General features: G+C 43.8%; 1 protein-coding gene across 4 annotated transcripts in view; it reads left to right on the top strand.

Moving 5' to 3' along the window:
- Positions 1-24,871, top strand: part of dnah5 (dynein, axonemal, heavy chain 5) — a 90,077-nt gene that overhangs the window by 48,576 nt on the left and 16,630 nt on the right. For all 4 annotated transcript variants that reach the window (XM_035629798.2, XM_035629800.2, XM_047333257.1 and 1 more), the window contains 18 exons: positions 1,528-1,731; positions 2,204-2,383; positions 4,865-5,002; positions 6,405-6,540; positions 6,800-6,981; positions 7,575-7,709; positions 8,888-9,043; positions 10,844-11,026; positions 12,558-12,662; positions 12,960-13,098; positions 13,396-13,510; positions 14,893-15,083; positions 15,993-16,114; positions 18,419-18,568; positions 19,269-19,514; positions 19,667-19,886; positions 21,306-21,511; positions 21,921-22,124. In XM_035629798.2, coding sequence (XP_035485691.2) covers positions 1,528-1,731; positions 2,204-2,383; positions 4,865-5,002; positions 6,405-6,540; positions 6,800-6,981; positions 7,575-7,709; positions 8,888-9,043; positions 10,844-11,026; positions 12,558-12,662; positions 12,960-13,098; positions 13,396-13,510; positions 14,893-15,083; positions 15,993-16,114; positions 18,419-18,568; positions 19,269-19,514; positions 19,667-19,886; positions 21,306-21,511; positions 21,921-22,124 — 3,012 coding nt within the window. The remainder of the gene's footprint in view (positions 1-1,527; positions 1,732-2,203; positions 2,384-4,864; positions 5,003-6,404; positions 6,541-6,799; positions 6,982-7,574; positions 7,710-8,887; positions 9,044-10,843; positions 11,027-12,557; positions 12,663-12,959; positions 13,099-13,395; positions 13,511-14,892; positions 15,084-15,992; positions 16,115-18,418; positions 18,569-19,268; positions 19,515-19,666; positions 19,887-21,305; positions 21,512-21,920; positions 22,125-24,871) is intronic.

The following is a 24,871-nucleotide window of genomic DNA, read 5'->3' on the forward strand; positions in this document are numbered from 1 at the left end:
CTTCATCCCGCCAATGCTTTTCCTCGCTCTCTCTCGTGTTGCCGCAGGGTGCCACTCGGAGCCCTCTGTGGCTTGGTATCTAAAACGGGCATTGCCCTCTCACTCTGGCGTGCGCATACAGAATTTGTCACAGCAGTCTGGTGGTTAAAGTTAGCATGGTGCTCCGGGCCTGGAGCTGCGCTGTAATTAAAGCTGTCCTCCTGGGTATGAGGTTGCGTACAGATCTCCTGTGTCAGGCCCCTTGAATTCTTTTTAATTTGCTGCTGTGGTTTGAAAACCTTAATTTTCCAATCGAGAAACCCTGGTCAGGGTGGGGATTATTGTGCATTTTGATAAAACCATTATTTTTTTTTATTACTTCAGAATGTTTCAAATACAGCTGTCACCAATTAATTTTCAGTATTAATACTGAAATATTTGCACCTATTCAATAAAGCTTCTTCACATTCATACCACAGTTTCACAGTTTGTTATGGATTTACAATAACAGAACATTTGCCTTATCCAATTCATTTTCAGGTGAGGGCAGGATGCCATTTGCAAAATTCCTGCAGGGCAGCCTGCCGCCCGGCTCAGATGAGCTCGTCTTGCATTGTTGGATTTTTGATAAAAAGCTATGAATCAAGGCCTTGTATTTATTTGACTTTTTTGAAAGTTTTTGAACGTGCAACAAGGTCGAGGGATTTGCACACAGTCCTTGTTATTAGTTATGTAGTTATGTTTTCAGGAGGTCGCACTTTCAAGTTGAAATACTGTGACTGATGTACTGGTGTGAGAAAGATACAAAAAGTCAACGGTAACAGTGACACTCTGTTACATCTCAGTTGTGTAAAGTAAACAAGAAATAAGGGCCAGCAGGAATACGCATACTGTATTGATACCATTTTATTTCAGTTTTGGTGGTGTCGCGATTGCGCAGTGACCTTATTGCGACGGTCTCATAAAAAAAGCTTAGGAGAGGAGGGGAAACTAGTGAAAGTGGAGGGAGATGACAATCCAGCCCGTCTGCTGGCTGACTCTGGTGAGAGATTCACACCACACTGATAAAACAGGGGTGAAAATGGAGCAGGGAAGTGGCCGCGGAGACAAGGAGAGTGTGAAAAGGAGATGAGACTAGCAGGCAGGGGGCCTGGTGAAGCAGCCAAACGACTCTCACCGGGACTCTCTTTCTTCACTCTCCTGCTCTCCCTCTCATTTTTAATCAGTCCCCAGAGGTGTTTTGTCTGTCCCTCTTTCTCGACTCTTCGCATTCTGTTGAAGTTCGCGCTCAGTCCTCGTGCCTTCTACGCTCCCCCCACCCCCATTTCTCCTTGTCAGCCCTGCACACGTTCTCGGCTTTGCATTGTCAAACTGCCACATTGTATGTCCTGTCATGGACATGTGAAATGAAAAACAAATAGCTTTCCCCCCCTCCCCCCCATCCCATCCCAGTTAATTCTCTCTCTACTCGCTATACCACCTTCGAAGTGCCATATGGCGACTCAACTCGTCCTGACAGTTGGTTTTCCTCCCTCTGCACCCACTCAGACCATCAAACCGTCAGACATCGCCACTGTGCGAACACTCGGCCGCCCTCCGCACCTCATCATGCGGATCATGGACTGCGTGCTGCTGCTCTTCCAGAGGCGGGTCAACGCGGTGAAGATCGACCCGGAGAAGAACTGCACCACGCCGTCCTGGCAGGAGTCGCTCAAACTCATGACAGCCGGAAACTTCCTGGGCAGTCTGCAGGTACACCCGCTCATTTCCCAGTACAACCACTGGCTAGTAGTGCTGCGTACAGATTGCACTGTCCCGCATATTAATCAATGAAATGCATTCTCTTTTATGCTCACTTTTTACTGGAATGCATTTGACAGTTGTTGTATGCAGGGAAACCGTTTGTGACAACCACAACATGTCAAACCACTTCACAACAATGCTATTGGGCATTTTACTGTTTGTCGTGGAAAAAATAAGGATAACAGGGCGGACAAGGAGGCAAAAAACATTCCATCTTTAAGTTTACAAACGTACATATGCTCTCATGCAAACTGTATGTGCTGATAAGAGATCACAAATGTATGTTTGGCCCATATGTAGAGTTACTCTTTGTGTACTGACTGAAGTCAAAGAAATTCTCCCTCATTTCCCCCTCTGCCCCCTTGTCTACCCCTTTCTCTCTCTCTCTCTCTCTCTCTCTCTCTCTCTTTGTCCCTTGCAGCAATTCCCCAAAGATTCCATTAATGAGGAAATGGTGGAGCTGCTGCTGCCTTATTTTGACATGCCCGACTACAACATTGAAACAGCCAAGAGGGTTTGTGGCAATGTGGCCGGCCTTGCATCGTGGACAAAAGCCATGGCCTCCTTCTTCTCCATCAACAAGGAGGTCTTGCCCTTGAAGGTAACACACAGTGCAGTGGATCTAGCACACTCGTACCAGCAGCAGATGATAAAACAGGTCTGTTGTAGACAGCATGTGGCACTAAAAATAGGATTTTCAAAAAAAAATTGTTAAAAGTGAGGTTTTTATTGGTCGAGTAGACCCAGTGAAAATGTAAATCATCTGTGAGCCCACTGTACACAAAAAGACTCAAGTGTCTCCTCATAAACACACAGCAGTGCACACACACTCACTCACACACACACACACACACACACACACACACACACACCTTGGGCAGAGCCCATGGCCTTCCAATCTTCCTTCCTGATAAATAAAGAGCACTCACGGTGGAGGAGAGCGGCTGTTTTTCCGTAGTGGAACCCCTGGCTACAGAAACCGTACAGACAGTGTCTGATAATAGAAAGGATTTTATTTATCTTTCCACATTTTGGCAGCAACAGTTTGCTGTAGGACAAGAACGCCCAAAATTCTAAACAGCCAAAGACAGACAGACCGACACAGAGAGAGAGAAAGAGAGAGAGGGAGAGAGAGAGTTAATTATTACATTGACTATGAGCAAATTAAAAAGTCATTAATTGAATAGAATTAAAACGGGGTGCGGCTCAAGTCAAGATGCCAGGGCCTGTTTGACTGACAAGCGTGGTCATGAAACTCCAGTAACATCTTCACAAATTAGAGTCCAGAGGGGGACATAGATGTCAGATACCAAATAACATTAATAAGTAATTGGCAATTTAGGTTACCCTCTATCATAACTTACTCATCTTGTTATATGAAATCTGTGGAGTCAAATCTGAGCTCATCAGCCTTTCTTCAACAAAGTGGATGCGACGTACAGATTTCCTACACTTGGTTCCTGTTGTTTTCTATTAAGTGACTGACGTACCAATTTTTTTTTCTTTATCATTCAAGCGGCACTAATTAATCGCTTCTGTGTGCTTGCATGCCAAATGTTTCTGTCTGTAATCTTCTTTTCTTTTTCGAATGAATTATTCATTACGTACACATTCAGTATCTGTGAATGGATTTAAAACGTGTGCAGGGCTGAAGACTCTCTGCACGGAATCCCTGGTCAACACACGCACTGCTGGAATTATGTCAAAACACTGTAAGCTGTATGTCACCAGTTAATAGCTGTTTCCATGTGTTTGCTCAACCCAGTGATTTCACGCAGATGTCCCAAATCATTTTTTTTTCTCTTCTCCTCCTGTCGCTGCTGCAGTCTGGGTTTCTGATCCATTACGAACATTTAAAAGCTTCGCCAACGCGCACACTGCTTGACCCTCTGTCGGAATTCTGTTTTCATCTCTCTTTTCTGATTTACCTCTGTCCTTTTTGTCGAGGTCTAACTTTCTTACTTATTTCCACCTCTCGTTTTTCCCCGGTATCTTTTCACCTGGTTTCAGCACTGGGTTCTTTTTCACATCACCCCTTTCTTGTCCTCCACTCTGTGCCCCTTAACGCCTCTCTCACTGACTTACCCCCTTCTTGTTCTCTCACTTTTCAGTTTCTCACACACACACACACACACACACGCACACACACACACACACACACACACACACACACACACACACACACACACACACACACACGCTGTTTTCCCCGTACTCTGTACAACCTCCAGGAGAACTCTTGGCTTCTCCTCCTTGTTCATGACCTTTTGCTTTAGCGTGAAACGCAGCCTGGAGAATTGATTTTCTGGTTTCCAGCTCAGTGGTGGCTTCCCTTTAAGCTGGCCAGCCAGACGTCCAGACAGAGATACGGTTGGACAGAAAGACAGGCAGAGGGATTACTGTTAAGTGAATGCTCCAGACTTCTCTTTCTTCCCCAGGCCGCACAAACTCTCACACTCAGACACACACACACACACACACACACACACTTAGACATACTCGCTCTAAACGTCTCACGCGGCTTTTCCCACAGCCCCGGCCCTGCCCAGAAAATATCCTCTCTGCCTTTATCTCTGTTGTCCTCAGCCTCCCCTTCTTCCTCCCTCGCCCTTCTCATCACCCCTCCACGCTGTTAACTTTCAGTCTCTCTCTCTATCCCCTGTTTCCATTCGGGAATCTCTGTTCCTGCATCTCCGTTTTGACTCTCGAAAACTGAAAGTCCCTACATTTGCACCTGCGGCACTTCACTCTACACCTCCAAAACGTCAGAAAAAAATATATATTTCTTACCTTTTCTTATTTTATTTTATGCTGATTTAAAAAGATACTTTTTCTTCAGTTTTTCACAGTGAGTTTAAGGGAAAAAATGTTGTCTATATAGAATCAGTCCAAATTCATCTTCCCCAACAACACACTCACTTCTGCAAACTTTCCTCTCTCATTTTTCTGCCAAATCCTCTCAATCTTCACCTCATCTGGTCTTAGAACTGACCATGACCCCTACAGGCTTTTATGTGCAATCACAGATCCCCCCTCTCTCTCTCTCTCTCTCCCCCCAATCCCTCCCTGTCATTTTCTTAAGGCAAACTTGGCAGTGCAGCTGAATCGTCTGGCCACAGCCAATGTGGACCTTCAGAAGGCTCAGGCTGAGCTGGATGCCAAGCAGGCAGAGCTGGATGTGGTACAGGGGGAGTACGAGAAGGCCATGATGGAGAAACAGGTCAATAGATTCAACCCAACATCCTTGAAATGAGATGCATGTCTCACAGACCGTGCGGTGGATATATAGATGTGCTGCGTGAATTGGGTGGATGTTAACCGTACTGTAAAGACTAGACAAGCGCTATATAAATGCAGTCCATTCACCACTTCCTCTGTAATTCACTTAAACTGTAAATGGCTGGTACGGCTGCTTTATGATTCAGTCCATCATTTCCTGCAATAATATTTCATTCTCCATCTCAGCTCAAGTTTCTTTTTTACAGTGTATTTAATGCAACAATCACACTAAAACTTTTTTTTCTCCATGGGGGAAAAAAACTGTCGAAAAGATCGTTCGAATATTTGGGGTCCCCTTTCTTAAAGCTAAATTGTGTATGTAGTGTCTTTACCTGTACATGTTAGTTAAATTGTGTATTTAGTGTCTTTACCTGTACATGTTAGTCAAAAAAGATAATTTCATAAGCTGACGCTGTCATGAGCACATTGCCTTTGTGCTATTTCTGGCACTGATGTGCTTCTTGAATGTAAAGTAGAAAAGTTTAACTGAGCCTTAAGTTGCACATAATGCAAAGATCAGCACAAATTTGATGCCCCCTTTGTTCGTCAATAGATGAGTCTGCAAACTGAAATCACAGATGTCTACTGTCTTTAAACACAACCTGAAGACGTGTGTGTGTTTGTTTATATGTGTGTGTGTGTGTGTGTGTGTGTGTGTTTCAACATCAGCACTGTCTGTTCTGTGACAAATAACAGCGTACAAATGGAAGCGTATTTGCATCAACGCTCCCTGATTAGGAAATCTGGGCAGCCCAAGTTGACTCTTTTTCTAATTTTGTGATTAAGACGTTGAAACTGTTCCTCTCCCGGGGCCAGAGACAAGATTGAAGGCCTCCTTCATTAAGAGAAAGCCCCGAAAACCAGACAGTCTTTATTGATGACTTTGCTGCTTTTGGATAAACAACCTCATTATCACATTAACAGATGATAAAGAGATCGTTGTGATGAATGCCTTAGAGACACCATTGCAATATTTTTTAAAAATAAAGGAAAAACAAAAAGGGCTGGCAGTGGGACAAAAGGTCCTGATCGACAACGCAAATACATTCATATCCATGTATCAGGGCTCCCTGAGGCAATTAACCCAACCTGCGTGTGACACAAGCAGGAAGCCATCAAACAGTGACAAAGAAAATCTATGATGAAGAGTTGTCCTCGGCTTTATACCTACGTTTCAAACCCATTGTACTGGGATTAGAAGCGATCTCAGGTCACGGGACATACAGAGAATGAATGGTCGTGTTGGAGTTGGATGGATGAATGAATGAAGAGCTGGACACCATCAACCTACTGACCTGTTTGTCTGCCCCCCCCCCCCCCCCCCCCCCCCCCCCTCCCATCAGACACTGCTGGAGGACGCCGAGCGCTGCAGACACAAGATGCAGACGGCGTCCAGTCTCATCAGCGGTCTTGCTGGCGAGAAGGAGCGATGGACAGAGCAGAGCAAAGAGTTTGCTGCCCAAACCAAACGCCTCGTTGGTGGGTGTCGAAGCCGACTCACCTCAACTTGCTCTGTCATTAATAGCAGTGATTTGTTTCTGTTTACCAACGATGTGTCACTGTTTGTTTTTTATATTTCATTTCTAATATACTGCAAAGATTTTAGAATTCCCCCAACAATAATAATTCCCTTTTTTAACCATTAGCATAATTTTTTTTTTTCTACATTTAACAACAGTTGCACATAATGTGTATTTAATCTTATGTCTACCACACTTCTCCTGTCTCTGTGTTCCAGGTGATGTTCTCCTCGCCACGGCGTTCCTCTCTTACTCCGGCCCCTTCAATCAAGAGTTTCGTAATCTCTTGCTGAGTGACTGGCAGCGGGAGCTGAAGCTGCGTCGCATCCCGTTCGGCAACAATCTCAATCTGATTGAGCTGCTCATTGACGCACCCACTGTCAGTGAGTGGAACCTGCAGGTCAGTGATCTGTTTCGTTGACTGCACGGAGAGACGTTTTTTTTAGTGAGTACTGACGTTGTACAAACAGGGTGTGATTCGTACTGCATGTTGTTGATCTGGTTTCTAGGATCGGTAGATAGGATTTGAATGGTCTTTTACTACCTAACAGGACAAACAGTTAGGGCTGCAACTAACGATTGTTTTCATAATCAATTAATCTGTCGATTATTTTCTCGACCGATCGATGACTTGTTTGGTTGGTAAAGTGGTGAAAAATGTCGACCGTGTGTCCCAAATCTCCCAAGACGATGTTTTGTTTCGTCCACGCCAAAGATATTCAGTTTATTGTCACAGAGGAGCAAAGAAACAAGAAAATATTCAGCTGAAATCAGAGAATTTTGACAAAATAGTGGGCAAATTAGTAACAAAAACACTTCCTAGAAAATAGCTAAAGTTGAAGAAACCTGACCTGTTCTCTATGAAACATTGTACACCTGTAGTGTGATACACACTGTATATCATCAGTAAGTGTTGCCTTTCTTTAAAGGATGAATGCACTTTATCATTTAACTGTTTCGCTTTGACAAAATCAATGCTCCCTTGTCGCACAGGGCCTCCCCAGTGATGACCTCTCCACTCAGAACGGCATCATCGTCACCAAAGCCGCGCGCTTCCCGCTCCTCGTTGACCCGCAGACACAGGGGAAAATCTGGATCAAGAACAAGGAGGCCAGGAATGAGCTGCAGGTTCGGGATTTTTGTTTTGTTTTCATCTGTACCCTTTGCAGAATATTGCAGTGGCTTCAGAAATTATTAAGACCCCTTCACATTTTGTTGTAGATTTAAAATGGCTAGAATTGCCAAATGTTAAGCAAAAACTTTTTGAATCTTTAATTATCCTCGATGTGCGTAGAACTTGATTGGACCCCATCTTTGGCAAACTGAACCGATTGGACAAAGTATAAGGAGGCAGACAGCCGGGTGTGTATATATAGGGATCCACATTGATGAGGGCAAAGGTAACCGTATCTAAAGCACCAGGACTCTCTTTGTCAGTTGTCCGATCAAGCTCAGGCAAAGAAGGACCTTGGTCAGGGAGGTGACCGTGAACGTAATGGAGCATCAGATGTGTTCTGCAAGAGATGAGAGAACCTGCCTGAAGGACAACCGTCTCTGCAGCACTCCATCAATCAGGCTAGGGCGGTTCAAGTGGCCTCTTTGAGTAAGAGGCAAATGAAAGCCCTCTTGGAGTTCGACAACAAAACAGAATTGAAATGGACTGGAGACGTGGGTGGTGATTCGGCATGACAATGACCCGAAGAGTCTCTGACTGTCCTTGAGTCGCCCCGCCGGAGCCCAGACACCACAAAGCATCTGTCAGTCCACAGACACCGACGGAGCTCGAGAGGATAAACTCTAAGAAGACTCAAAAGCACCAAATGGTCTTTTTTTTTACCAAGCACTTGAGTTTAGGGTCTGAATGTTTTTGTAAATAAAACATTTAAGTTTGTGTGATTTCTTAAAGCATGTGTCACTTTGTCATATTGGGATTGAGTGCAGACTGATGGGGGGGAATATGGAAATTTCCCATCCGTCCATTATCTATACCACTCAATCTTTAAGGGATGAATGGGGGTCTCCTTCATTTATGAGTCTCCTCAATTTGACAGAATCAGATGTTTCTCATTTTACTCTATGTTGAGGCCATTGTATTATAAACTCAACACATTTTTGACCTCTGTGTTTCACAAAAAACATGGGATTTCTCCCATTTAGAGCATATTATTGTTATAAGACTACAAAAAAACTCCACCGGGGTCATGGGGGCACTGATATATTCAAAGGGGCCTGTGGCTGTGCCACTGCACCGAGCGCCGTGTTTTAGATCCATCTATTTATTGGAGTTTCACTTTTTCCCATCCCAGATCACCTCGCTGAACCACAAATACTTCAAGAGCCACCTGGAGGACAGTTTGTCTCTGGGGCGCCCCCTTCTGATTGAGGACGTAGGGGAGGAGTTGGACCCTGCACTCGACCACATCCTTGAGAAAAACTTCATCAAAACTGGCTCCACTTACAAGGTGACGTGGCAGATGAAAACCACATCCTCAGACGCTCGGGCGCCAGATTTTCTTTTTTTCCTCCCCAACCTTGGTTAGATGAGTTTGAAATGGGCAGGTGTGTTTCGAGGGCGGGTGGGACGCATGATGGGACTCGGCCAGTTCCCCTCCCACCGCGCCAGCTGTCGCACCTGTAGTGCCGCAGGTTGACTAGCTCAGAAAGGGGAAAACAAGCCTCCTCACCAACACTGCTCGACATGAGTCGTGTTGGCTGTAGACGCGAGAGAGGGTCTTCGGTTTCTCCGATCATGCCAGCTGGAGCACCTTTCCCAAATCACGTTAACCGTCGGGGGACAGATACAAATTTGCTCAGTGCACTCAAACTGATTTTCTACCATGGCGAGCCTAGTAACAGTTTATAATGAGAGTGTAACCCCATTGAACAAAATTGCACTATAGTTCTATAGAGGGTCTCGCAGGCGTTAAGAAACTACATTACCTATCGATGGGAAGTGAAATCCAATAATGAGTGTCCTCTCTGGCAAATGGCTTTTGCTCTTTTCATTTGTGACAAAATGGTTCAAAAGCGGACCGCTCTCCGTCTCAGCATCCTAATTTCCTGTAATGTTCTGTTCTGCAGTTGGATATTTTTAATTTGCAAAATTGAAAAGCAGAGAGCGTGGTTTGAACGGTGTCGCATTTTATTAGCCAAAAACGGCGACCCTGAAGCAAGCGTTGGATGTGAATTCTGGGTATTACAGGAAGTACAGAATTGTGCATGACAAGGAAGCACCAAATTGGTCCATCTGCCAATAAATTGGTTTGAACTTATCAAAAAGCATTTTCATTGCGCCCGTGTTTAATCTGTCTTTCTCGCAAAGCTCCGAGCTATAATTTTCCACAGAACTCAATTAAGAGGTCAGGGGAAATGCTTTGTTGTTGAAACTTTCTCATCCAGACTACCAAGGAATTTATCTTATCGCATTGGTTACCACAACAAGGATGGAACCGCAGTCCTCACACACACACAAACACACACACACACACACACACACGCAGTGTAAGATTTAGTTTACACGGAGTGAACTAAATCTTCCAGTTTTTTTTAAAGTTTGTGAGAAAGAGGCATTGTCAAAGTGTGCTGGCAAGCGTTTCGGTCTCTCTCATTGTCACCTCGCAACTCCTGCCTCTGGCTGAAGCTTGTTAGTCAGCAGCTGCCTCTCTCTGTCTCACACTTGCATCAAACAAACACACACACACACACATGCATGCTCTAACACACACTGAACATTGAGTACATGCAGGAAAACGAGATTGAAGTTAGTCTGCGTCACTTGCAGGAGAAAACAATCCACCAGAAGTGTCTTGGCTAACTAATAAGAGGCGCGTGTAGAGTTGTCTACGTTCTCCCTTGTGCCCCCCCCCCCCCCCCCATGTCTTCTGAACAGCTTTACTTCTATTAATATCCTGGTGTGAGGAGGAAGTGAAGGTGGCTGCATCCAACAGCTCCGGGGAGAATCTGGCAGATGGATAATTAGACGTTATACTGTCATGAGTAATTAAGTACTGATCGGAGCAAACACAAGCACAAAAGGAACCATATACACAAACACATACACACACATACACACACACACACACACACACACACACACACACACCGGACATGTTTGCGCAGCTGCGTTTGCAAAGCGTCAGTTCGCTGACACCGCGGCATACCTTCACCATGCTTGTCAGCATGGCCTACTCATTCATTTTCAAATGTGTGATTATTTGGTGAACCGGGGTAATGAATATGCGTCTCTGCTTTTCCTTTTGCAGGTGAAAGTGGGCGACAAAGAGGTGGACGTGATGAAGGGTTTCAGGCTGTATGTGACCACCAAGCTGCCCAACCCTGCCTACACCCCCGAAATCAGTGCTCGCACCTCCATCATCGACTTCACCGTCACCATGAGGGGACTGGAGGACCAGCTGCTGGGCAGAGTCATCCTCACAGAAAAACAGGTAAGTACGCTCAAACTAAATGGTAGCCACTATACATATATAATTATTTTATTATTTAAGCTCCTTGTGCAAATTAAGTTGTTATGTACTTAGCAGGTTGTTTTTGTCGGTTTGTTTAAACAACAGTATTTTTTTTTGCTGAAATCATTTACCACAGACTTAATGCAGGTTGCTTATGTCTTTTTAGTTCCTTGAAAAGCCACCTCAGACCATTTTAAATGCAGGCTTGTAACACCTCTCCTACGGTGTTCCTCATGCTCTCTCCATAGCATCCACAAAATGTGTGACAATATAACTGGGGGGATGTTGTCACCCTTTAAATATAGACCATGGCAGCCATTATGCTCTTAAGTCATGGTGTGAAGAAAACAACACACCCCGAAACAGTGTCTATGTGTACCAACGGCAATTAAAGCTGCAAACAGCGTTATAGAACCCAATAATGTAACAATTTCTAAATAATGTAATAATTCCCAATAATGTGATATAAAAAAAAAATCCACTTAACTATTGGATTAGCAGCATCGCGAAGATCACACCGTTTTGCATGCTAAAGGTCTGAAGAGTTATCTGATTATATTGGAGCAGGATCTGAATGGTCTGTCAGAGGCAACATTTAAATGTGCACAGCCTGGATTCTTCCTGTTGCCAGTAAGTGGCGCAATGACTATGATTCAGAATTGACCTGTATGGGACTGTCATTGAACGTGTGGAATTCAGGTTAAGATCTGACCACCATGCCGAAAGGTGAAAAAGCATCATCAAAGTCTTGAGTCTCAAATGGACGTGGTCAACCTGTTAGGGCGCGCGGTTGAGCCATTTTGTCCGTTTGCTAGACCCATTAAATACAAAATGATGTCACCAGATGTCTGTGGAAATTGTCTCAAAAGACAAACCCGTTAAAGGAACAATAGGGCCCTTGCGCCATTCAGTGCTCGGGCCCTTATTATACATACGAAGAATCCCAAAGACTAGATTCCTTCATTCTGGGAAATCCGTGCGCTATAAATGCAGCTAATGCAGAGGAAGCATTGATTGTGACTACGAGAAGCCATATTCTCTTTAATAATGGCTGATCACCGGATAAAGGATTTATGGCAGACGGGGAAAGTGGCTCTGCACTAAATATGGATTTCACCACAATAGGATCTGCGTCGGCTATAAAGCCTGCGTCTTTGCAGCTTGTGCAGCGTTCGCAAGCCCAACACCGCTGTTCAGTTATCTGCTTTCACCTTCTGCCACAGCTCCCGTGTGCAGACGACTCTCCGCTACGACATTTACATAGTGTTCCCCCCATCTACCTGATATTTACTGTTAAAATATACTGGAGTTGAAATCAAACACACTGTAACATCACTTTATTATTGTCGACTAAGTGCTGACGCGAGATACAGTATTTTCACGCTGACTCTCTCTATGACAGATTTTTTTTTCTTTTGAAGGTAACCAAAATAATGCGAGGGGCATAAACCCCTTTTTTTTTATGATCCATCGGCAAAGTTTGTGCGTCGTGTGTTTTTAATGACACCAGGAACTGGAGAAGGAGAGGACAGACCTCTTGGAGGATGTGACGTCTAACAAGAGGAAGATGAAGGAGTTGGAGGACAACCTCCTCCACCGACTGACCAGTACACAGGCAAGGAAATACATCTCTAACTGTGACATATCAGCAAACGTGGGTTTGTCGTACAAAAAAATGGCGTCAATACTGTCGCAGTCTCTGGAGCAGTTGCTATGTCTTCTTATTTTTAACTCTGAAATCTGATCATCTGATTTCTAGCACATCCTTGCTTTATAAAAGAGCAGTAATTGCTGTTGAAAAATATGCTTCTCTGCCTTAAAAATGTTGGCCGGAGCGTTTGTTCCCCGGAAAGACAGTTGCATACAATAATCTAAACCATGCCTATTAATTTGAAAATATCTCTCTTTGCAGGGTTCACTGGTCGACGATGAGAGTCTGATTCTTGTCCTCAGCAACACCAAACACACTGCCGAAGAAGTCACTCAGAAACTACAGATTGCGGCCGAGACCGAGGTCCAGATCAACGCTGCCAGAGAGGAGTACCGACCTGGTAGGGCCATGACAACAAAAACATTGTTTGTGTTCAGTTGCAGTATGTCTGCAGGTTCAGTCAGAGGAAAATATGCAATTTAGGTTACGCAATGGGTCCAAGGCAAAATTTCCCCACCACACGCTCACAGTTCATGAGATTAATCCGTGAAGCCGTGCTACAATTATTAAAGTGAACGAACAGTTTGATCCAACTTCATCATCAGTTTTTTCAATTGTACCCTTCATGCCAGTGTTTTCATGGAAAGTGTGTGACGGGACTTTGTGCCGTTGCAATTGTTGTGTTTGTGTTTTTCAGTGGCCACCAGGGGCAGCATCCTGTACTTCTTGATCACTGAAATGAGTATGGTGAATGTCATGTATCAGACCTCGCTGAGACAGTTCCTGGGACTGTTTGACCTTTCTCTGGCTAGGTGAGGATATCCCACCGCTGTCTGCAGCTCTGTGTAATGAATTTCGCAAACATGGAGTATATATACTCCTTTGTCTTTGCTGAGAAATTCACATTTACATTACATTACATTCATTATGCAGACGCATTTGTCCAAAGCGACTTACAATAAGTGAAACACATGAGGTTTTATTGCCTACAGCACGGCGATTGTGTGCAGCTCCATGTCATGCCTGACAAAGCTCTCCCGCAAATGTTGCTGATCTCCTTGTGATTAGTAACGTGTCATTGGGAGATTTGTTTCGGTTATTGGCATCGTCAGTCGGCGCACATTCCAAGAAACGGAATCTGATTGTAATACACGTGTCTGTGATGTTATGTGAGCTCTTCTCGAAATACTGATTTTCTAAAAAGGGAAACATTTTATTAAGAGCACTTCAGAGAGCTCATGCTCAAGCTCAAGCTCCAAACTGAAAAGAAAAGTTATCTTTTGTACTTGTTCCACACAGGATCTACAGCAGGCAACAGATATTGGCATATGTTGTCAGAAATGCTATATATTAGAACAGATAGTTACTGCTGTTACAATTTCTTTTTTCTTTCTCGCATTCATAATTTGCTGCTTTCTGGTGTAAGTGGGGGAAGTAGAATCTTGCACAAATTCTCTGCAGCACCAGTGGAGTTTATGGGTGAAAATATAGAAGGAAATGAGATGTGTCAACAAATGCCTGGATGGAACATCGTTTGTGCACAAAAAGGCAGCTTTTGTTGCAGGACAAATTGATTCAAATTTAGTAATTATTCAATAACTTATATCCACCTATTGCTCATAAATTGCTTTTGTTACAGTTAGTAACATATGCAGCACATATGTGAGACAACACGAAAATGGAGATATTGTTGATTTGTTATTCTCTTGTAGTCTTCTACTACACGTGCAGCTACAACCGAAAGGGAAAGGTTGAACATTGGTCCTTAAACTGTGACGTTTTTTGGTTTTTTTTAAACACCACATTGTCTGCTGCCATATGCTGTTGCTACAAAGTGCAAATTGTTTGGAGTTCTTGTCCAACCTTAAAATTAACACCAATATACAATAATGCACACCAATACCCTTAATGGATGGATGTTTTTTCACATGATTCGCCGTTACCAAGCACCGCAGACATCGTGAGCCTCACAGTCAGTGCTGTTCATGCATGAGTCAACAAGCCAGAAACAGTGTTCTGTCCTCGTTAGGTTAAGCAGTCTGAACACGATGTGATCTCTACTCTGTATTTGATGTTTAGGAGTAAGTATTAGAAATTTAGGCCGAGCAACATAACAGCAGTCACGCGAAGTGGCTAATAAGATGCGAATTGGATGAAACTATAACTGTCGTATTCCTCTTTGTACTTGGAACAGGTCCTCCCAAAGCCCGATCACCAGCAAACGCATCACCAACATCATAGAGTTCATGACCTTTGAGGTGTACAAGTACGCAGCGCGGGGTCTGTACGAGGAGCACAAGTTCCTCTTCACGTTGCTGCTGACGCTGAAGATCGACATGCAGAGCAGCAGGGTCAAGCACGAGGAGTTTCTCACACTCATCAAGGGTACGAATGTGCAGGTTTCATTTGAAAAAGGCTCTAGTTGCCTCGTGTTACTCATGCAGGTGAAATCATGGATTGGGTATATTTTTGAGCTGTTTACTTTTTTGAAGACTGCATTCAAATCTCGACATAACGAGAGGCGGAGCTACAAGTGTTGTTGCGTAGCTATGACTCACCTCAGAGCAGCCTCCGGGGTCTTATATAAAGTAAGACTTTTCCTGTTTATTTATTCATTCATTATTTACTTGTCTGCTTGATGTAGATACAAGGCTGACATCAACGCTCACGCATTTCAGACATATCGGTAGTGTGTTGCAGCCCAATGAATCAGAGATATGGAGCACGGGGATAAAAGCCAGCGATGACAACTGGCGAGGTCAGAACAGACACAGTCTGCTGCCTGCATGCGGCTTCGCCATCTGTCGGCTCCGACCTGCCGAACGTGAACTCACAACATTACGATGTATTTGAAACATCTATCATTCTGCGTTTTAATGAATTATTTTGTGCAACTGCACTTTGTTTAGTTTTTTGGACTCCGATATTTGCACGCATATCTGTTTGTGGTTGTGAGGACCAATTTTGGTTCCAAAAATGCATCCAACCCTAACCCTAGGGTTGGATGGATTATGTTTAGGTCTGAGGTAGCATACGCGTCAGGGTTATGGTTATGGTTAAGGCTAGAGCAGGGGTCGTTGCAGCAGGGTAGGCAACGCAGGCAGTTGCCTGGGACCCTGAGCTGAGAGGCAACATCTGACTACATTCGATGTAGAACTCCTTACCGGTCCCTTCTGTGTTTCAAGTCCTTGAAACGCTCCCGGATTAAGGCCTGAACAATGCATTGTGTTAATGACTTTCCACACAACTATAGAAAGACAAATTTGTGTGTGTCTGTGTGTGTTTCTCGTCCAGGAGGTGCATCTCTGGACCTTAAGGCGTGCCCTCAGAAACCGGCTAAATGGATCCTTGACATGACCTGGCTGAACCTTGTGGAGCTCAGCAAACTGTGGCAGTTCACTGATATACTGGATCAGGTACAATACAGAAACACGCACACACACACACACACACACACACACACACACACACACACCGCAGATTGAGCAGTGGTCTCTTGGTGCCTATTAAATATTTTTCACAGCTCTCTGTTGCTCTAGAAAGCATGTCAATATCGGTCTCACGTCATTTCTCTTTCATACACATCCATGCAGACGCACACAGTCATCTCGACTTACTGTCACTCAGGTACAAACACACACACACACACACCCGTCTGGGTGACTGACAGCCCGGGGGCTCCCATGGAAAGAAAAGCTCAGTGTTCTGTGAAATGAGCCTAGTTTGGAGAAACCTCCAATCGATTACTTTCAGCTGAGCATTTGGGCATAGACATACAGTACGTACACCAAGTATGTACACCAATACACTTCTTCCTACACACACCCCCCCACACACACACACACACACACACACATATGAAGACCCAAGACAACAAAAAAAACAACACTGAAAAAATAAATGTGACCATCTTTGTGCGGATGATTAACAGGGAGAGTTGAATTGACATTTCTTTGTCTGAAGAAATCAGTCTACCAAGACGAACAAGGTGAAGACGGGATTGTGCTGTCATTTAGTTTCCCTCAAGGGAGAGGGAGAGAGAGACAAAAACATCTGAGCCTCACACTTAGACTGTACTACACACACACACACACACACACACACACGACACAAAGGCTCTTAAACTGCACCTCGTTTCATACTAAGTAAGAAACACCACATTCAAGCAACCAGCTTAGCCTCTTGACTGGAGAGGTCGACTGGATTCCCTCGAGTGGTTCAGAAAATCAAGTGTGGGATGTGAATGTGTTAATATGCTCCCCCGGCGAAGTACTGAACCCTCAAATTCTTAAGTGGAGACGCTCGGTGGCTGATAGACAAATATACGAGCGGCTCTCCAAATGTAGAGCAGGCGGTTCCTTTTGTTTCCCGAGAAAGGGACGTATTAAAGGAGACACTCTAATTCGAAATGACACTAGGCAATTCAGCCTCTTCATAATACATTCTCTAGCTCAAGGAAAGTGGATAACACATCCTCCAGGAGGGGGACGCTGATGTTAATTCACGTCAACTGTCCGCTCTGACGTAGTTGCGGCGCGCTCATTTCTTAAACATCGGGCACAACAGTTTATTGCGTGATGGTAAACCCGGCTGACGTTTCTGTTCAAGAAACTTCAATTCTTGCACATACGTCTTGACTTTACTCGCTTTCCAACATGCAAATATTCATGAGGCTAGACAACGATCTTAGTAAAATGGAAACCAAAATGAATGTCTCATCAGTTGGCTCCATATAACAACATAAGATTTGTAAAAACCTAAACACGTGTACATAATGAATATTGTGCCCTGTCCACTGTTTGTACCCTTCAGTGCTAAAAGTGAACACTGAATGCGCCAAAGCTACAACGTGTGCTGTAACACTAATACACTTACAACATGCTGAGGTCTCAGGTTAATGTGATTGCTGACCTGCTGCGTGTCAATACCGGTTATACAGTTACCAGGCTATTGTGGTGCATGTACTCTGAAATTCCTGCTTTAATCTGATGTTTTCTTTCCGCCCAGTAGACTGGTCGGCTAAACGATGCCCCAGTATACAGCTTATGTTGTGCTATCAAGCATCAATGTCAAGTATCGGAAGCGCACAGTGTTTACAGGGATTCAATACGAACTGCCGTCCAGGCAGTCAGGGCTAAGTTTCATTACGGCAAGTGTCAAAACAGGACCTCCTTTTTATTTTTTTTTTAAATCGCCTGAGTTACGTGATGCTGTGTTTGTTGTGATATAATTTCCCTATTAATAGCACACATCATGTGTTAGATTTTTGTCTAATCTTACTTTGGTTTGGTTATGAACCGTGTGTTTTGATTTTTTGCCACCTCGGCTCCTTGTTATGTAAGTTATGGAGAAGAGAACAGGGGACACGGAAATAATCAGCACTCAAACTGCACAGGTACAGACAGAAAGCCAAATGTTCATCAGGCCCCTTAGGCACATTAGGACCATTTGGACAATTTGTGGTGTGAAAGTCGGAGAGCGCACAGCGAATACAATTCAATATTTAACTGAAAGATAGGGTACATTTGATCTGTTTTCTTTCTTTTTGCTCTGAGGCTGCTCTGACCATCATAGTTCCTATGTCTAAATGTGTTTACCCGCACTATGTATCGAATTTTTTTTTTCTTACATCCTCCTCTTTTGTCTGGATTTGATGTAAAGGGAAGCAAGAAAGGGTTTTCGTGTGTTCCTGCGTCACATCTGCTTACGTCGTCCTTCAGATAAGTCGTAACGAGAAGCAGTGGAAGTTGTGGTTCGACAAGGAGGCCCCCGAGGAGGAGGTGTTGCCAAACTCTTACGACCAGGCCCTGGACTGTTTTAGACGCCTGCTCCTCATTCGCTGCTGGTGTCCCGACAGGACCATCGCACAGGTTAGAAAGGACACGACCGTATCTTGATTGTGGTATCTGGGCCCATGAAACCAAATGTTGGTTGTCTAATCAGCTTAGACAACACATTTGTTTTTGCTTAAATAAAAATCAGTGTCTAAATCCATTTCAGCAGAATAGCCTGAGGCAGCTTACTGCACGGGTATGGGCCACGAATGAGATGCTGGTTTACTTAAACAATGCACTTGTTTTAATGAGCAAATAAAGTCGAAAAAGTCTAGAAATCTCTTAATCTACAGTAACTTCTCGCCAAAGCTTTCGTTGAAGGGAAAAGTAATTCTCTCTCTCTGAAGCTTATGGAGCCTAAATATCTATAAAGGAAAAGACATTCACTTTTTTTTTTTTACTGATGGGTAATTTTTTGGTCCACTGCAGACAAGCCCGGAGTGGAATTTATTCTGTTGCGCTACCAAACAGTCCAGCAGCAGTTGTCCTTGTCTGACGTCCCACTTCTCCTCCCGTTGAATGAAAAGTGGAAGACTGTAAAAAAAATTTTTTTTAAATCCGTTGAACTAACCGCTCAGTCTCCAGCCTTTCAGAAAGTTCAATTATACCATTATTTAGTTTTAAATTGGCCTGGACTGCTGAACGAGTCTTCCCCCGCTTATTGTTTTGGCCTGTTGCGTTACGAAGCAGTGAACAAATATCCTCCCCCTCCGTTCTCTCTCTGTTTCTCCTCCAGGCCCGTAAGTACATAATGGGCGCAATGGGGGAGAAGTACACTGAAGGGGTGATTCTCGACTTGGAGAGGATGTGGGAGGAATCGGACCCGCGGACACCTCTCATCTGTTTCCTGTCGATGGGCTCGGATCCAACTGACTCCATCATCGCACTGGGGAAGAGGCTGAAGACCGAGACGCGATATGTCTCCATGGGACAGGGGCAAGAGGTCCATGCCCGGAAGCTTCTACAACAGACCATGGCTAATGTGAGTCCGCGGTGTGAGGTTGCTTCCATTTCTGCATCATTTGATCCATGTTTTGTTTCATACGATTTGTAGTAGCTCGACATTCAGGTTCTTTGTCTCAAAAGAAGAAAGAAAGAGATGTGTGTCTAACAGCCACCACTAACTGTCCCCAGGGTGGCTGGGCCTTACTCCAGAACTGCCACCTGGGCCTGGACTTCATGGACGAGCTAATGGACACGGTGGTCGAGACGGACCTTGTGCACGACGGCTTCCGCCTGTGGATGACCACGGAGGTGCACAAGCACTTCCCCATCACCCTTCTGCAGATGTCAATCAAGTTCACCAGCGAACCTCCGCAGGGCCTCAAGGCAGGGCTGAAAAGAACGTACGGAGGTGAGCCGGTCAGAATGAACTCAGAAACCCGGTTTCAGTTGTGATCCTGTACGGGACATAAATATGTATAATGTGATCGGTGTGCACAAATGTTAAAATATTGACCCATAGTTTATTACTGCCAGGAGAACACACAGTCTGTGTAAACGAGATCAGTCATTACACAATGAGGATGCAAATTAGGTTGTCAAATTTGATCTTCATGTTTACAATTCACTTGTGGGCACACACTCACACACACGCACACAGACACACACAATCGTGTACTTTTCTGTACACAATCTTAGTGAGGACACTCATTGGCGTAATGCATTCCCCGGCCCCTTACTACAACCTTAATGATCCAAACCAAATGTGTGTGTCTGTCTGTCTGCGCGTGTCTGTGCGTGCCTGTGTGTATTTTAAAGTGCCTCGAGTGGTCGACAGACTAGAAAAGCACTATATAAAGGCAGATGCATGCAGACCATCAATCAGTCACATAATTGAAGAGGCTTGTTAGCGTCCAGGGGGGGAAGTCAGCAGCCAGAGGCCTGCAAGGTTCATGAATTTTCAAGTTAAACCACTTCGTTTTTGTTTTTACTCAAAGCCTCAAGAAGGAGAAAGAGAATATTTGAAGTATAAACCATCTCTAAATCAACTATAACCAGCTGATTGCCTGGCTCATATGAGAAAGGAATTCCTGTGGCTCCTTAAGGGGCAATCAAGAGTCTGGGTTATCTTCAGCTCTTGAATCCTGGCCGCAATTAAAAAATCCTCATCAGTTTAAGGATAAATCACATTTATTTGTGGGCAGTGCATTCAGAATATTAAACGTTTCTTCGGGCACGTATTCCATCCAAACTGTGCTTCTGTTGCTAAGTCAAAGGAGAAACCAAACAGATATTTCTCGGTTTTTCAATGTTTTTGGAAATCCAATATGCGGTCGTTATCTAGATTACACATGCAAAATGAAGTTTCAGCTGGGACCACTTCACCGCAGTGTTGTCTTCCTGAGGTTGGCAAGATTTCACAAATGTTGTCAGCCTTCAGTAAAGTCCATTTTGATATGTTGCCCAGGGTTTTTTTGAAAGTACATATTTCATGCCTGTAAAATTGCTACATTTTGAAATAATTAAACCAATATAATTAAACTGATTAACAACATTTGCTCACTCTGATCAAAAGTCCCCAACCTAAAGCTTTTTTATTAAATTGTATTATTCTGCTTTTTTCATTCCATCTTTGAAAAGAGAATCTACACTGATATCTGTTCCAAATGCCTTCCAAGTCTGCAGCAGTGGAAGTAATAAACTTTTTGCTCAAGGCTTTGAATGACTGCACCAAATGTTGACCTCGCTGAACCTCGCAGACTTTTCTGTAGATTTACTCTCGTCCTCCTGTTCAGGAGACTGATGAATTCATCCGTGCGTCCTTCACCAGGTATAAACCAGGACCTGTTGGACGTCAGTAACATGGTGCAGTGGAAGCCGATGCTCTATGGAGTCGCATTCCTGCACAGCACGGTGCAGGAGAGGAGGAAGTACGGGCCTCTGGGATGGAACATCCCTTATGAGTTCAACCAGGCTGACTTCAATGCCACAGTGCAGTTTGTTCAGAACCACCTCGATGACATGGACATTAAAAAGGTAGGAGAGGTGACACTTCTTGCATACTCTGTAAACTATACTGTACACCAGTGTTCATAGAGAGGGGGGGTAAGGTGAACACGTACACTTTAAACAGCTCCCTGCAACAGTAAGATTCAGCAGGTATAGTTCAGACTGCAGATTTACAGGATAAATTAACATATGAATTATCTTACAATTAATTTGTACAGTACAGATAATAGATAACAGGAGCACTCAGAGAGCACAGACCTCCACGAAGGCTGAGCAATCCCCCACATGCTGTTTCACCCAAAACTTGCATTCCCATCTCCTTCTGATCTACATCATTTTTTTTTAATGTATTTGTGAAATTCCATTATCCATCCAAAATTAAATGGATTTGTGAAGATATGACTCAAAATGTCATCATTATCTCCTATCTCCTCAGGGTGTGACGTGGAACACAGTGCGATACATGATTGGAGAGATTCAGTACGGTGGCCGCGTGACTGACGACTATGACAAGCGCCTCCTCAACACCTTTGCCCAGGTCTGGTTCAGCGAGGACATGTTTGGATCCGCCTTCAACTTCTACAAGGGCTACAGCGTCCCAAAGTGCTCCAGTGTGGATCAGTATCTGACATACATTCAGGTGGGTGATGGGTGTTGGTGGATCATACATATTTAATCTGGTTTCTATAAATAACACTGCAGGTTTATATGCATTTGCATGGCTCGATATGGGGCCGCAAATCTTTTTAGAAGCTGCCATTTGTGATTTTAGATAAAATACTAGCATGTTCAATTTATTACAGATTATGTATGATTTGTGTGTGCGTGTGCGTGTGTGTCTGGGGGCAGTTCCTTAGCAAGTTTCATTAAAGCTGGTTTCATTATGATGGATGCTCAGGGCTGCCAGGCTCAGCCAGTTTATTCCTCTGCACTGCCTCTTAAATAGAGAATGACAAACACAGCCTTGGAGAAGTCACACACACACACACACACACACACACACACACACACACACACACACACACACACACACACACACACACACACACAGACATCTCTTTCTGTCACGAATCTGAAACAAATATACACACGTTCCCAATTAATCTACACAGACAAAATGCACAACCGTGTGTGTGCGCGCGCGCGTGTGTGTGTATTGAAACTAAATGCAGATAGACAGGAACAAAGCTCAAATTCCCTAAGAGGAAATAAATAAATGACCACAGTGAGGGACAAAGGCTATTCCGTCCTGCGACCACTGTGACCCCCGCGTCGTCACCTCCCATATCAGCCAGGCTCTCTCCTGATGTTTGACTCCACTGGGATGCAAGTGTGATGGATGTTTTAAGGGATAAATCAGCTGATGATGACCTAAAATCACAAGTGCCTCCCCAGCGCACACTATTCCGAGGTGTTCTCAAACAAAAAAGAAACAAGCACAGATTTATTTGTCCTTTGCTTAGCGGATTCCTACTGTCTTTGCACAAATGTGCTTAACATGCAAAGATGAAATATTTTTAGTTTTTTTTTCTGTTGTCATGTTAATTGCCATTTGACAGCAATTGCAGAATTACTGATGTATTAAAAAGTAGACGAGAGGTTTCCCTAAAATGAAAGAAAGCATTCGATTGAAAGCATTCTCTTCACTCACATCACGTTCATGATCATAGTGAAGCTTCGTGCAGCGACAGACGCTCGGTCTCCCTGTCGTCATTCCGAGACCTCTTTGAACCAGTAAGGAGCAAGACGGTTTGTATTCGGTGCCTTTTGATAGGTGGGATTTCAGGATCGTGAGCCGACGTTCTCGTGTAATATTTAGAATTCAACCGTCCAAATTAGGACAGCTTTTGTCCTGAATTTAATCCCCCAAAAAACCTGGGTATTATCCTAATTTAAATGCCATCAATAGAAGCCATGTAAACCCTATTAGAGTCAGCAGTCGTTCAATATGAATAAACCATGCTGGTGAGACAGTTTGTTTGCTTTGTATTCTTTTTTATCTTTCCCCCTTTGGATTTCCACCTGAAATTGTGAAGATTTATAATAATAAAGCGGTTAGCACTTTTGCCTCACAGCAAGAAGGTTCTGGGTTCGAATCCCGGTTCAAACCAACCAGGGCCTTTCTGTGTGGAGTTTGCATGTTCTCCCCGTGTATGCGTGGGTTCTCTCCGGGTTCTCCGGCTTCCTCCCACAGTCCAAAGACATGCAGAATGGGGTCAGGTTCATTGGAGACTCTAAATTGACCGTAGGTGTGAATGGTTGTCCGTCTCTCCCTAAAATGGATGAAACGGTAGGCGATGGATGGATGGATGGATGGATGGATGATATCGGTAAACAGTAAAGGAATATATTCTGTACTGCCGAGTCACTTATCCTGTGAGACCAGCCAGGAAATTGGCAGTGACTGCCACAGAACATCTATCAGACAGCACAGAGTTCAGTACGTGAACTTCTTCTGCCCAGAGGAGAAAAACTTTAACATAATATCGAATTGTTTTTGCGCGAGGGAGAGATGCAACCAGATCCAGTGCCATCGGTTAATGATTGTGCACAGTCTCTGCGAAGGTAAGAATTCACAAAACACATTTCCCCGAAGAGCAACAGGTGTCTCGTCTTTGGAGGAGTATTAGAGGCCAGGCAACTTTTTAAAAACGGCTCACACATTAGCTTCTTCGACAAGGGGCCTTGTGCCGATGAATTGGTGACGCTGTTCTTCAGAATCGCTTTTAGTAAGTGGAAAATTATTTCTCTTTTAGTACATTGACACATTGTGGTAATGGGTTATTCAGACTTTGAAGACATTGTGCGGAAAACCGCATTTGTTCAGAGGGAGAAACCACACGAGCTTGGAAGAGGTGCCCGGATTCGTGCAAACCGAAATAGCTGGTGATAGAAAACCGCAAGGATATCGATTGTTACATGCACTCCAGGGATGTTACGTTCTGTGTCCCCTCTACTTACTACTGTCACTGTCAGGTTCTGGATTTGTCACTTTATTCTATTACTGTCTGTACGGTCTCTCTATTTTGATTCATTGTGTGTGTATATATATTATCTGATATTCTCTGAGAATAAAGTGGTACATTTACGAGAAAAATTGTCACAAATCTGCGAGAAAAAAACTTGGAAAAATAGGGCATTGTTTTTCATGAACTCGCAGATTTGAGACTTTTTTCTCGTAAATTTATCAATTTCATCTCAGAGAATATCCAAGTTCTTTTTCTTACAAATTTACGAAAATTCTGTGATTTTTTTCTCGAACTATACGTAAATATTTACTTTTATCCTACTTTCACAATTTTCTTTGTTTATAAGGTTTTACTGTTTATTCCATATATTTTTATAGCTTCTACTTTACTCTTTTATTTCTTTACTTTATCATCTAAA

Source organism: Scophthalmus maximus, chromosome 1, assembly GCF_022379125.1.
Source record: "Scophthalmus maximus strain ysfricsl-2021 chromosome 1, ASM2237912v1, whole genome shotgun sequence".
Taxonomy (NCBI): Eukaryota; Metazoa; Chordata; class Actinopteri; order Pleuronectiformes; family Scophthalmidae; genus Scophthalmus; species Scophthalmus maximus.